The 15,372-nt window shown below is 36.0% G+C and overlaps 1 protein-coding gene across 1 annotated transcript; it reads right to left on the reverse strand.

Annotated features, from left to right (window-relative positions):
• Positions 1-6,563: 6,563 nt before the first annotated feature.
• Positions 6,564-7,437, reverse strand: LOC129744070 (salivary glue protein Sgs-3-like). Its single transcript, XM_055736418.1, has 2 exons — positions 7,308-7,437; positions 6,564-7,246 (listed from the first exon to the last, which is right to left on the reverse strand). The coding sequence occupies exons 1-2, from the start codon at positions 7,425-7,427 to the stop codon at positions 6,602-6,604; spliced, it is 765 nt and encodes a 254-aa protein (XP_055592393.1). The 5' UTR covers positions 7,428-7,437; the 3' UTR covers positions 6,564-6,601.
• Between the last annotated feature and the right edge of the window lie 7,935 nt (positions 7,438-15,372).

Here is a 15,372-nt window from a genome sequence, read left to right on the forward strand (position 1 = left end):
TGTTTCGAAGAAATGTTTTCCTTTGAATCAAAGAATGTTTCTTGATTCAAAATCTGAAATACTTTGATTCAAAATCTTAAATCCCTTGAACCTATAGCATTTCCGTTTGATGCCATAACATTTTCCTTTATTTCCAAGTTATTTTGATTTTAATTCGAAAACATTTTTTCTTTGTTCTAATTATTTACTTTCGTTTCTACCAAAATAGTAGGTACCACAAATGTTTAATTTCGAAGAATTATAATACATTTTATTTTCCAAATAATTTATTTATTTAAAGTTTTGTTTCCGGAAGTCTACCTGTAAAGAAGAGAGGAAAATAGAAAAAAATCAAATTAATAAAACACAAATGAATGACAAAAATATGTTCCCTAAAACATTGAATGAAATGTGGGGAAGGAAGTTAAGCACTAGCAATTTAAAGATCGTAGTTTGACAATATATCATATTGAAAGTACTCACTTTTCAACATGCTAGCATTGATCTGCAGACGAATTTTTGGCACACATGCGGATCATATTATAAACTGGGCAACTTGGAATTTCGCAGCTTTCAATTCGCTCCTTCTTTAGAACTAGTCTTCGTCGGCTGAATAGTTGACCTAAAACTAATTTAAAAATTTAATAATTCACTCCGGATATATTTAAAGAAAACTCACCAAAAATCCTCCACGGCATTGAGAACTTTCCGCCACAATGTTTTCCATCGTTGTTGGATTCGAAGAAAATTTAATCAAAATCAAGGAATATTTTCATTGATTGTAGCACGAATTTATTGTCTTTTGATTTCAAGTACAGTACATCAATTCAAAATTCTTGTACACCAACTCAAAATAATTTTCTTTCCTTTTGATAGAAAAAAAAAAATTAAATCAAAAAAATAAGATTTAGATTCAAATAACACTAGAACTTTGATTCAAAAACGTATTTCTTTTGTTTCATTGGCACTAGTTTTCTCTGCGTGATGTTAGAAGAGTTGACGATCCAGGAGAAAATCCATGTATTAATTGTTATCAGAAACAGATCTAAAAGAAAAATCCAAGGGTTAGAACTCTAATGGGTTTGAAATTGGGGGAGATGAGGGCATAACGAGCACCCAGGGCATAATGAACACTCCTTTTTTCTACACAAGTACGTAATTTATTAAACAAATTTTCATAAGGACTTGTTTCGTACTACCCATAGTATTAATTTTTCACCAAAAAAGAAATATCCTTTTCGTCTTTACAGAAATATTAAATAATATAACCAGCTAGGTTCTCAAGTGACGAAAATATTATAATTTTTGAGCACCACCAAATAAGCTTTTATGACCTTTAAATCATCTTGATCTGAAATGTACGCACTGCAACATGATCTACACATTGTTTCTCAATTTTCAACATCATAAAATTTTTGATTTTTCACTTAATCAATTTTAAAACGCTTTTTTACTTTAATTTGTTCACTAGAGGCGAACAGAGCACTATCAATGAAGGCATAATGAGCATTTTCTGCCGGGAAATCTAGCAGAGTTCAACTCGATGAAGTCAACTGAGTAATAGAGCTACAGCTTGGCTTGTTTCGTCTGTCGATTTGGCCTATTGGTAAGGTGTCGGAGAGGTAATCAGTAGACTCGAGTTCGATTCCTGTTCGAGGGGATTTTACTGCCTCGGGGGGTCTCTCATTATGCCTCTACAGTGACTGGTTTTCAGCTATCGGCAAAATTTTTTAAAATGCATTTTTAAACGTTTTGATCTACTTTTTCAAGTTTCATTCAATTAGGCAATAGACTATTTTAGTGTCTGAACACGAAACAATGATGTAATTCACATATTACAGCTGTTCTTTATGGTTAAATAAGCGTTTTCTTTAAGGTGGCCATTATGCCCTTATCTCCCCTATAGAAGGCGTTGATTTTTAAGGCTGCTGCTGCTGCTGATTGTTTGTTTTGATTTGGCCTTCCGGTGCGAATAGACGAAATAAGCTTAGGTAGCGCAGATTGTTAAGGCTGCTGCTGCTAATTGTTTATTGTGATTAGGCCTTCCAGTTGAAGAAGTCGGATTGGCTTAGGAAGCGCGGATTTTTAAGACTGCTGCTGCTGATTGTTTGTTTTGAGTCGGTCTTACGGTGGATAAAGACGGAATTGATTGTTTTTTTTGTGATTTAGCTTCCTGGTGGAAGAAGACGGATTTGCATAGAAAGCGCGGATTTTTAAGGCTGCTGATTATTTTTTTTTGATTTGGCCTTCCGGTGGAAAAGGCGGATTGGCTTTAGAAGCGCAGATTTTTAAGGCAGCTGCTGCTGATTGTAGAATTGTAGAATTGAGATGAAGGATATTTGAAAAATAAAATTATGTTTCAGAGAAAAACATAAATCTGTAAATAAAAGTTTCTTTTGAGAATAGAGGTGAGAAAGAATGTAGAGATAGGATGAAGGATATTCAGAAAAGAAATAGAACTGTATGGATTTGAAAAGCATGGATTGCAGAATAAAACGAAGGATTTTTGGAAAAATAACCAACAGCTTCTGCTTAGAATAGGATGTAGAATAAATGAGATAGATATTTTATAAATAAAATCTTGTTGAAAATAAAAAAAAACGCGATTCAGTTGAGAAAAGAGGCAAGAAGGAATGTAGAGATGAGATTAAGGATATGCAGAAAATAAATCAAATTTAATTAACATAAAATAAAATGGTAATTGTATTCGGCTTCACTGAGGACATTTAAAATAAAATAAATTTCCATGGTAACGTTGGTTATTTTGGCAAAACAAACAAAACCAAGTCAGCCAATGTTCTATTCTTGTGAGCGACAGACGGGTCAGAGTGAATTTCTGAATTGAGATTCGTGAGAACCGTAATATCACGACACATCCAGTAAAATATGGTACAGGAGTGAGTTTTAATATAACGAGATGAGGTATGCATGAAAGCACCCGGTGTTTTTATTCGGCTGGAAAATGTTCAAGACTCTCTAACCATCGATTCAAAAGTTTAATTTGTTCCTCACGGTAACCAAAGTTACTCTAATCTGTATAAAAATCCATACAGATTCGGAAAAAGTGTCTCCACTTAGTTTCATGTTTGGGCGCTTTACACAGAGCGTGAGCAAAAAGCTTTTACACATTCGAAAGCTTTCAGCCAGTTAGTCAATTCTGGATATTTTGACATGGGGATGCCCATGCATTTTCAAGATCTCTTCAAAAAAGTAAAAATAAATAAATTTCACCAAAAAAAAACACAAAAATAAATTTATTTGCGTTGCATTCAAATCTTTATTGACTGTTCATGACTGCATATGGTCATCACTGACACCGGCAAGAGGTCGGAATATTGATTTTATTTATTTTTAATTTTACTTCGGTTGCAAAATTAATACCTATCATGGCTCAACCAACATGGAACGTCCAACATCCGGTACTGATTCACGTCTATGCTGCCCATCCCAGAGTGGAACGAAGAATCTGTAAACAGAATTTTATTAATTTTTTGTTAAAGCACACAAATTACTTAGAATTGTCACGAACTAATTATTTTAAAAAAATCAGCGCTATTTCAATTGAAATTTTAATAAAAATTCTGAAATTTTGCTACACTGGAATCTTAAGTTGTGTCTTTTTGAAAATCAAATGTTTCTTGAGGTACCTTTTAGAATGAAACGGCTGTTCCCTCAAGCTTTTGGTAGAACTTTTTGATGCACATCTACCATGGTTCAACCGGATAGGCTTCGAGAATTTTTCCAGTCCGATCCACTATCTCATGGTCCAGGTAGTTCCTCGGCATGTTCTGCAGTATCTGCGCTTCCTCGGCACTGATTCGCACTTTCAAACGTTCGTGCTAAAGTTAAAAAAAAACAATGAAAATGTGTATAAATAAAAGCACAATAATTGAACTACCTTTTGAAAAATTTCGATTGACATCCTCTTTTCCTGTCCTACAAGCTTCTGCTGTCAGCGGATTCCATTGCTGTTTTTTGCTATCCTCACAGGACTCTCTTTTTGAACAGTTCCTTATCATTCTTATTCGAACTGGGAATGGTTCTGACTGATTCCTCCTGGATGTATTCTTCTATATTGTAGAGTTCTGTAGATCTTCTGTGTAGAGATTTTTCTTCTTCCACATCTGAGCACTACACGAAAATAATAAAGAAAAGGAAGCAGTTCGAAAAAATTATACATCTACTCAACAGTCTCCGAAGCTTAGACGAAGAGAAGAGACATATTCAGCTAACAAAAATAAAAAAAAATTGGTAACTTTTATCAATTTACAGTCTCTTTTAAGAAAAAAATGATTGGATTGTTCCTCCGTAACCATCGAAAAATTAAAATATTTTTTCTTTTTTTTTCACATCACTTTGAATGGAATCCAACAACAGCAACATTTTATACAGAGATGAATAATCGAATTTTAGTTCACATCTGCATATTGACTACCTAAAACTACTCAGATTTGAATCGGGGTTATACAAATTTTGAACAACGAGGGATTAGATTTAATGAAAGTGTAATTGCAATACGTTTTATGCATAACTGAATTTTCCGTGCTAATAGTTGTGAAATGTGAGAAGAAGGGGAAGTTGCCCATGAATTTTGGACATCTGACGTAATTTTTTCGTGCTCCGTGAAAATTTACCAAAATAATACTTTAAATAGCCAAAACATCAAGAAATTGTGCATAAAGATTGCAAAGGATAACGTTGATGTTAAGTATAATGATGGGTGAAGTTTGGAAAGCAGCTTCCCGGGATATAAGTATTAATAGCGATTAAAAAAATAGTGCTTAAAAGGAAAGACAAATATTTATCGGTGTGATCCGTTTTGCGCTTACTCATTGCTGATATAAAAATGTGCTCAGTGGTGGATTGCTGATGAAGTCATGAAAAATTATTTTAAAAGACATCTGGAGAATTTGGAAAAACAGTAATACAGTGGAGCAGCCCAATTTTCAGGCCACAGCAAGAGAAAAAGCGAAATTTCCACGAAGGCCGAAAAAATGCAGTTCTTGCTGCGATGCGCGTTGCTTTTAGGCGACAGATAATTTGAAAAATATTAGGGTTGCAACCCGTTTCAGTTGACTTCAATCAGGAAGAATTAGGAGACCTCCGGCCTCCGGCTTAAATCCTTCATCTATACCATTTGATGGATTTATTGAGATTTTCTTTTTGGAAATTTAATGCTTTTACTCATTTTTTCAGTCCTATTTGCCGAGTAGGATTTCCTATATAAATATCCCTTCCTCTTCCTTTTTGAATACAGCACCCTGGGTCGTATGAGTTCTCTGCACCTGAAAAGTTTATTTTGCTGTATCAGATCATCCCCATTATGATTACATTGACTTGTCGTGGTGTGCATTATTGTACTACACTTATTTTTTAAAACCAACACTTGAAACGCATATTGAATCCAGATACTCGTTTTGGCATGTTGTGCTTGTTTTGATGATTAAGTTGTACTTTGTGTACCAGGCAATGCAAGATGTGTGTAGTCACCCAATGCTATGCTATGAGGTATGCATGAAAGCACCCTCCAGTGTACCTAAAATTCGCAAAAGAAATCTGTTTCGAGGCCCTGATGATTTATATTTCGTTTTTGTGTGTTCAAAATACATGTATTTCTATGCTTATTGATAATTATGTATAGATGGCTGTCGGCGATTTTTTTGTGTAGTCCCAAAAAAAGGGAATAGGTTTGAAGTTTTGGTGAAGTTGGTTGCTGTAACGGGAAGGCAGTCGAATTTGTTAGTGTGTGTAGTGAAGCATAATTCCTACAAAAAAAAGTGAACTAAAAGAAATTAACTAAGGTCATTTCCTCGGAACTTTTCAAGACTCTAATTTAATAACTCATTTATATTATACGACCGCGCGACTCTACGGCGAACCCAGTATCCAGAAGGTGGTGAAAGCTGGCCGGATACGCTGGGCGGGACATGTTGCGAGAATGCCGGACGACTGTCCTGCAAAACAGGTGTTTGCTATGAATCCGGTAGGAATAAGACAAGCGGGGGCGCAACGAGCGAGGTGGTTAGACCAAGTGAAGCGTGATCTGGCGAACATGGAGTGCCCGAGAAATTGGAGAACGGTTGCCATGGACCGAGTGAATTTTAGGAATTATGTTCGTCAAGTTATGTCGTGAGACGGAATACTATGTAAATAAAAATAAATAAATATTATACGATTTTTTTGATAGTGTTGCAAGAGTACTTTTATGAAAAAGGCAGCTCATTTTGGAACTTCAGACTCATTTCTTTCTTTTCCGATTGCATCGCGTTTTTTAACAAAGAATTTTACAAAAAATTATACCCAAACCCGTTTACCTTAAACAAATTTCAAAGATCTGTAAAAATTCACACACCAAAAACAAAAACATCGACCATAAGGCGTTTCGAAATACGATAAAAAGTTGCAATTTGATTTGCCTCATTATTTTTAAATCTTTTTTTAAATTGAATTTTTTTTATAGTTAAATGAAAACACCTGATTAGATACAAATTAGTTCTTTTATTTTTTTGTGAGATGACTTTTGAATACAGGATCGGAAAAGTGAACTATCGGGATATTTAGCTTCAAATAAATTTATTCTTCCTAAAGTTTGTTACTATCTTACAGCTACCGATTTAATGTACTACAAACAAAAGTGATTCAGCAGAACCGCAATTCCTACTGTGAGCAGGAACAAGTTACTAGGACTGGTGAGTGATCGAGCACCGCCCTCGGTAGTTGTTGAAGGTTCACCGGTAGTAGTAGTTGTAGGACTCGGTGAAGTTGAAGGATCGGCATCAGAAGGATCCGTAACGGAGGGATCAGTTGCAGGAGGATCAGTAACGGTAGGATCAGTAACAGATGGATCAGTTACAGTAGGATCAGTTGCAGAAGGATCAGTAATAGGTGGATCCGTTACGGCAGGATCTGTTACAGACGGATCAGTTACAGTAGGATCCGTTGCAGAAGGATCAGTAACGGTAGGATCAGTAACGGTCGGATCTCTGACAGATGGATCAGTTACAGTAGGATCAGTGACAGATGGATCAGTTTCAGAAGGGTCAGTAATGGCAGGATCAGTAATGGTCGGATCTGTGACAATTGGATCAGTGACGGCAGGATCTGTTACAGGAGGATCAGTCAAAGCAGGACCAGTGACAGATGGGTCAGTAATGGTAGGATCAGAGGGATCAGTAACGAATGGATCGGCAGCCGCAGATTGATCAGTAACAGTAGGATCCGTAGATAAAGGATCAACGTTCTCGTACTCCACATCTCGTATCCAAGCCTAGTTCCACAGAAATTTTTCAGTTCATTTCGTAACTTGTTCTGTATCTCGTGTGACTTACCTGATGATGGTTTGATTCCGGGAATCCACTGTTGCGACGAATCTGCCCCCGTTCCTCCAAAGTCTTGGAACATGTCGTACTCAGCAACGCACCCAACAGAAAAACTCTCAAGAAAGCCATATTTTGAAGACTGAGTCCAACCGACAGTTCAACCTTATTTAATGAGCCCGACTAATGACTATGTATGTAAAGCTACATTTTTTGTTGCCCTACTGTACTTTAGGCACAGACTTATCTTAATCCTACCAGTTCTGGATCCGTGTTAGCGAGTGCATATTGCTTTCTCGCGATTAGATAACTAACTCAGATAGCTTTCTCGGTATTAATTAAGAATTCCCAATATTTCGGTGGCAAAAATAAATTTATTTCCGTGAATGGGTGATAGAGATTAAATTTTCAAATATCATTTTTTTTATCTAAAGCTCCCAATCAGATAAGTGCGTTAATAGCCCTTAATCTGCGCTGCGCGTGAGGCGATGATAGTTTAATGACTCGGGTCACTCGATTCCTGTAGTCACTTTAGCCGAGAAACGTCACTTCGGCTGAACTTTGTGAGTTCTTATCCTATTCTGGTAGTCACCGTGGGTGAGAATTGTTGCATTTGGGTGACGATTTTAGGTGAGAATCGTCGTTTTTTTCAGATAGAAATTTTAAGAAAAATTTATGAAGCAAGGAATAGTTTGTCTCTGAATATTCAATTACTTTAAAGTTAGATTATTTTTCAAATAATTCAATTATTAACATTTTTCAAACAAATCAGAAATAGGAATTGAAAAAGCAATTCAATTCTGATAAGCGAGCTGAATTCCGACTTGAGTTGAAATTTTATTCTAAAAATTTGATCCAATCTGAACCCTGATATTTAACTTGAAAATTAAACGGTATACTTGATTTTAAATGACAGTTTCAATCTAAAATATGGATTTCTAACGGCTACAAGCAAAAATTTTAATCGAAGCCCGAATCAACTCTTTTTTCTGAATCGAAGTTTTTTTTTTATAGGGTAAATGATCTTGAGCGGAACTAGTCAAAATCTGATCTTGAGCGGAACCATTTACTTTTTCTAAGTTCTAGGCAATGATTGTTTATGAATCTTACCAAACTGTTGAAAAAACACTTTTTCAAGATCTTTCCATACAAGCATTGACATTTTTGCTAAAATTTATTAACTCAAATAATGTTATTAGAAGATTTAAAAACATACGCTTTTTTGCTGCAATTTTCATCAATCTACGCTGACTTTGAACGTCAATTTATGTCACCTTTGACCGTTGTAAACTAATTCTCAATGATTAAAATGGTAGAAAAACTCATAAAAAAGCATTATTCGGGTTTTTGTAGCAAGTTTTTCATCAGAATATCAATTAATAGCGTAGTTTTTAAAAGTAAAATATGATCTTGAGTGGAACCATCTTCGATCTTGAGCGGAACTACTAGCTTCCGAAATAAACCGCTAGGTGCGCTGCCTTATGCCTAATGTCTCACACGCAGTTTATACCCCTGAATGTATGCAGCACATTTGTATATTTCTTATTCTATCAAAATTAAGTTCGAATGGAAAAAAAACTAATTAGGATAATACTAATAATACTTCACGATTCAATTGGTGGCCTGGTATTGAAAACCTATCAGATTTCCTTGTGTTTGACTTTACACTTGAGCTCGAACTGAAAATTGGTTTGAGAAATAATTGTGTTATCAATTGAGATAAATAATTAATGTTTCAAGAAATTTTGAATATAAATAAATGTCAACGTGATTCATGAGAAACTGGAATTTATTTTAAACTTTATTCTATGAATAAGTTGCTTACAGCAAGGTTGCCGAAATAACAGTGAAATCTGTTATTTCACAAAATTTTGAGGAAATTTTTATCACAGAATCTGTGTCACAGAACACGATATTTTGAAATATTTACAGATTACACAGAATTTTTTAACTGCGAATGGATTTCCATAATTAAAATTTTGTTTTGGTCAATATAAAATTAAGGTTTCTACTTTGAATTAAAAAAGTATGAAAAGATTTTCAACGTAAACTGATTTTTCCCAACTAAAATTTAAAAACGACACAAATTATTATGATTTTCCAATAAAGATAAAGGAAATAAGGGAATAAGGATTAAAAAAAATAAGAGTTTTTTCTCAAAAACATTGATTTTGAGCAATGTACCGTTTTTTTTTTGCCAAATCTGTAATTTAAAGTATCTTCTTTTTTATTACTAATTTTGTCGTTACCTTCAAAAGTTGTTCGGGGCAGTATGATCCTAAACACGCACATTCAAAAAATCAATGAAATATACTAACGAATTTAATTTTTGTGATTAAAAAAACTAAAATTTGAGTTTAGAGAAACGATTCTTTCAAAATAGGATACAGTGCATCAAAGGGAAAATTGGACTTTTTTTAAGCAAAAAATAGATTTGAACGGATATTTTGAGAACACCTTTGGAACGCTAAGTTTCTTTTTTTTTTCACGTAAAAAGATTAATTTTTTAACTTTAAAATCTTCAAAGATGAAATTTAATTGAAGTTTTCACAGTTACACAAGTATTAGGAATAAGAGCTATTAAAGATGTTGACAGAAGAAAATGGTTCCGCTCAAGATCATATTTTGGTTCCGCTCAAGATCAGCGTGGTTCCGCTCAAGATCAGAATTCTTACTTCAGTAAAACAGCTCTAGAGTTATAAGGATTCACTCTAAAATATTCTAAAAATCATCATTAGAAAGCAGAAACCAAGATCTATCCGCTGAACTGAAAAAATATTTGTTGGGATATAGCCCAAAGCCATACCGCTTGATCAACTGTTCCGAGTTGCGTCGAATTGAGCCAATTGGTTCCGCTCAAGATCATTTACCCTATTATTGAAAATTTACAAATAGTTTGATTAAGGCATTTCAGTATAAGGGTATGACGGGTGGAATGTTGGCGGCCGATTCCTTCAGTTCGTGAAGCTGTCGTCTAGTCTTGATAGACTGGGTCCATTGAAAACTCCTCCACCGGAGAGGCTGGGGTTTCTGAACGAGTTGGTGATATCATCATTCATCACAACAGAAAAGGTCGCAATTCAAACGTTGACGTTGGTGTTGGATCCAGCACAAAAACTGATGGATTGGTTGTTTCCCGTAAAAGCGTATTTTTCCGGCTATTATATCAAAGTTAAACACACTGAAATTAAACAAAAACCTTTTTTTCGATTCTGCAATAGCTGCTAAGGTTGTCGCAGATATTCGAAAATGGAATCCGCCTTTTTGGGTTTCAGTTTTTGACGTAGAATTACGTCTTACGGCAACACTATAGGGGGGCAAATTGAAATTTGCGAACAGATCTCGCGTCACGAAAGCTTTCCATTTGACAGACATCCTATCTAAAGGATTATGACGTCATCACCAACGCCTGCTTTGATGGGTTTTGTTTTTCCCTACCTACGAAAGGTATAAAACAAAGGGCCCGTCGACCGACTCGGTTTCTTTCTCAGTTAGCCGTCAAGCTGAACAGACCGTTGCTGCACTTCGATCTGAGTGTGGACCCCACCAGTGGTAATCCGACTCAGATATCGATTTGCAGTAGTTCAGTGGCAACCGTGGACCAGTGAGCAACGATGATGGTGAGCAGCGATGACGGCCACCACACCAGCGTAGACAGCCAGCGGCGGAGGCGTTCAGTGGCGGAGGACTCCAGTGGCAGTGGCATGGATCCTACAGGTCATCGCAAGTGGCGTTGTATAATCGAATTATGTCACATGGTCCGATTATGTTGCATGGTCGGATTATGTCACATGGTCAATTTATGTTGCATGGGCGATTATGTTGCATAGTTGGATTTTGTTACATGGTCGGATTATGTTGCATGGTTGGATTATGTCACATGGTCCGATTATGTTGCACAGTCGGATTTTGTCACATGGTCGATGGTTGGATTTCGTCACATGGTCGATTTATGTTGCATGGTCGGATTATGTCACATGGTCGATTATGTCACATAGTCCGATTATGTTGCATGTTTAGATTTCGTCACATGGTCGATTTATGTTGCATGGTCGGATTATGTCACATGGTCCGATTATGTTGCTTGATCGATTTATGTCACATGGTCGATAATGTTGCATGGTCGGATTGTGTTACATGGTCCGTTTATGTTGCATGGGCGATTACGTCACATGGTCCGATTATGTTGCAAGGTTAGATTTCGTCACATGGTCGATTTATGTTGCATGGTCGGATTATGTCACATGGTCGGATTATTTTGCATGGTCGGATTATGTCACATGGTCGGATTATGTCACATGGTCCGATTATGTTGCATAGTCGGATTATGTCAAATGGTCGATGGTTGGATTTCGTCACATGGTCGGATTATGTTGCATGGTCGGATTATGTTGCATGGTCGGATTATGTCACATGGTCGATTATGTCACATAGTCCGATTATGTTGCATGGTTAGATTTCGTCACATGGTCGATTTATGTTGCATGGTCGGATTATGTCACATGGTCCGATTATGTTGCGTGATCGATTTATGTCACATGGTCGATAATGTTGCATGGTCGGATTATGTCACATGGTCGGATTATGTTGCATGGTCGGATTATGTTGCATGGGCGATTATGTCACATGGTCCGATTATGTTAGATGATCGATTTATGTCACATGGTCGATGATGTTGCATGGTCCGATTATGTCACGGTCCATTTATGTTGCATGGGCGATTATGTCACATAGTCCGATGATGTTGCATGATCGGATTATGTCACGTGGTCGGATTATGTTGCATGGTCGGATTATGTCACATGGTCCGATTATGTTGCATAGTCGGATTATGTCACATGGTCGATGGTTGGATTTCGTCACATGGTCGGATTATGTTGCATGGTCGGATTATGTCACATGGTCGATTATGTCACATAGTCCGATTATGTTGCATGGTAAGATTTCGTCACATGGTCGATTTATGTTGCATGGTCGGATTATGTCACATATTCCGAATATATTGCATGATCGGATTATGTCACATGGTCAGATTATGTTGAATGATCGATTTATGTCACATGGTCGATAATGTTGCATGATCCGATTATGTCACATGGTCCGATTATATTGCATGGTTTAATTTTGTCACATGGTCGGATTATGTCACATGGTCCGATAATGTTGCATGGTTGGATTTTGTCACATGGTCGAATTATGTTGCATGGTCGATTATGTTGCATGGTTGGAATTCGTCACATGGTAGGATTATGTTGCATGGTCGGACTATGTTGCATGGTCGAATTATGTCACATGGTCAATTAATGTTGCATGATCGGATTATGTTGCATGGTCGGATTATGTCACATGGTCAATTTATGTTGCATGGGCGATTATGTTGCATAGTTGGATTTTGTTACATGGTCGGATTATGTCACATGGTCCGATTATGTTGCATGATTGATTTATGTCACATGGTTGATATTGTTGCATGGTCGAATTATGTCACAGGGTCCATTTATGTTGCATGGGCGATTATGTCACATGGTCCGATTATGTTGCATGATCGGATTATGTCACATGGTCCGATTATGTTGCATGATTCAAATTTATGTCACATGGTCGATAATGTTCCATGGTCGAATTATGGCACAGGGTTTATTTATGTTGCATGGGCAATTATGTCACATAGTTCGATGATGTTGCATGATCAGATTATGTCTCATGGTCGGATTATGTTGCATGATCGGATTATGTCACATGGTCCGATTATGTTGCATGATCGATTTATGTCACATTGTCGATAATGTTGCATGGTTAATTATGTCACATGGTCCGATTCTGTTGCATAGTTTAATTTTGTCACATGGTCGGATTATGTTGCATGACCGGATTATGTCACATGGTCCGATTATGTTGCATGGTCGGATTATGTTGCATGGTCGATTATGTCACATGGTCCCATTATGTTGCATGGTTGGATTTCGTCACATGGTCGGATTATTTTGCTTGGTCAGATTATGTCTTATGGTCCATTTCTGTTGCATGGGCAATTATGTCACATGGTCCGATTTTGTTGAATGGTCGGATTATATCAAATGGTCCGATTATGTCGCATGGTCGGATTATGTTGCATGATAAGAATCTGCCACATGCTCCGATTATGTTGCATGGTCCGATTATGTTGCATGGTCGGATTATGTTGCATGATTCGATAATGTCACATGGTCGATTTTGTTGCATGATCGAATCATGTCACATGGTCGATTATGTTGCATGGTCCGATTATTTCACATGGTCGATAATGTTGCATGGTAGGATTATGTCACATGGTCCAATTTTGTTACATAATCGGATTATGTCACATGGTCTGGTTATCTTGCATGATCCGATTATGTCACATGGTCCGATTACGTCACATGGTCGGATTATGTCACATATTTGTTGCATGGTCGATTATGTCACAGGATCGGATTATGTCACATGGTCCGATTATGTTGCATGATTCGATTATGTTGAATGGTTGGATTTTGTCACATAGTCGGATTATGTTGCATGATCGAGTTTTGTAGCATGGTCGGATTTTGTCACATGGTCAAAATATGTTGCATGGTCGAAAATGTTGTATGATCAAATAATGTCACATCTTCGATTTAACTGCATGATCGGATATTGTCACATGGTTGATTATACAGACCCCGTTCGATTTTGGCAACACGCTCGTACATTTTGTGTTGCCAAAATCGAATGTTGCCAAAATCGAACGGTTTTTTTTCTCAACTTTTTTATCAGCTATTTTTACAAAATAAGTAATATTATTATTAAAAACGATATTTTTAGTAAATTTCTGACCATTTCTAGTCATTTTTGATTTTTTTTCATCATGTTTTTGATGCATTTTGCACTTTTCTTGTTTTGTTTATAATGTAAGTTTTCATTTGTCATATTTGCTGTTTTTGTCGTTCTCATCATTTTTTTAGTTGTTTTCAGTCATTTTCAGTCTTTTGTTTGAATTTGTTTTTTAACTTTTTGAATTTTTCATCTTTTTGTCATTTTTTAGTACTTCATAAATTTTGTAAAAAACTTTTGTTTTTATGGTTGCATTTTATCACCATTTCGGAACACAAAAACGTATTAGTGGTATTTGTCGGAATTAAATTGGTCCTGTTATAACGAAAACTAAAAGGTAATGTTGTTTTTAAAAACCGTTCGATTTTGGCACATGTGCCAAAATCGGATGTTGCCAAAATCGAATGTTGCCAAAATCGAATGTTGCCAAAAACGAACGGGGTCTGTATTGCATAATCAGATTGTGCCACATGGTCGATTATGTTGCATTGTCGGATTATGTCAGATGGTCGATTTTATTGCATGGTTGAATTAGGTCACCTGGTCGAATTATGTTACATGATCTGATTATGTTGCATGATCCGATTATGTCACATGTACTGCATGCTCAGATTATTTCTGGTGATAGGTTTATGTCACATGGTTAAATTCTGTTAAATGAGTGAAATTTGTCACGTCATATTGCCGTCATATTATTCTATACATTGACAAAAAACAATTGCGTAATTCTACGTTTAGCGGTCGTAGCCAAATTACTACCTCCTCCACTTTTTTACTAAGAAATGGAAGACTCTACTAAAAAATCCTTATGTTTTGCCCAAATCAACTAAGTTTGATCTACCTAAACAAATTCAAAGATTTTACCCATCGATGAAAGCGAATTTAGCTCACCTTTTAGGTTTAGGGCCAATTTTCTAAAGTTTCAATTGATTACGAAAACTTTTAATGTCAATGTACTTAAAAAAGAATAACCGTTTTGTTATAACTATAATTTGTTTTATTTTTTTTTGTATTCGTGCATTGTTGGGCTAAAAATCATAGATAAGTGCTCGTTATGCCCTTATCTCCCCTATTTTGGTAATTAGTAGAACAAATTCTACAAATTTAAAATCTATTATATATAGTTAATATAAGTTATCTCAAATAAGTGTTCCTCAGACATTCTATTTTAAGACACTATATTGAAACTAAAAAGTAATTGTAAATTTTGTGTTGCCATTCCACATAACTATTGTTCTTAAACTCAAAT

The sequence above is a fragment of the Uranotaenia lowii genome, chromosome 2 (genome assembly GCF_029784155.1).
Source record: "Uranotaenia lowii strain MFRU-FL chromosome 2, ASM2978415v1, whole genome shotgun sequence".
Classification (NCBI taxonomy): Eukaryota; Metazoa; Arthropoda; class Insecta; order Diptera; family Culicidae; genus Uranotaenia; species Uranotaenia lowii.

What these genes read in the sequence shown, in the direction of transcription:
- LOC129744070 (XM_055736418.1), bottom strand. Translation starts at nt 7,427, where the DNA reads ATGGCTTTCTTGAGAGTTTTTCTGTTGGGTGCGTTGCTGAGTACGACA. An exon ending in CGGAATCAAACCATCATCAG is followed by an intron (nt 7,247 to 7,307) that starts GTAAGTCACACG and finishes CTGTGGAACTAG; the next exon opens with GCTTGGATACGAGATGTGGA.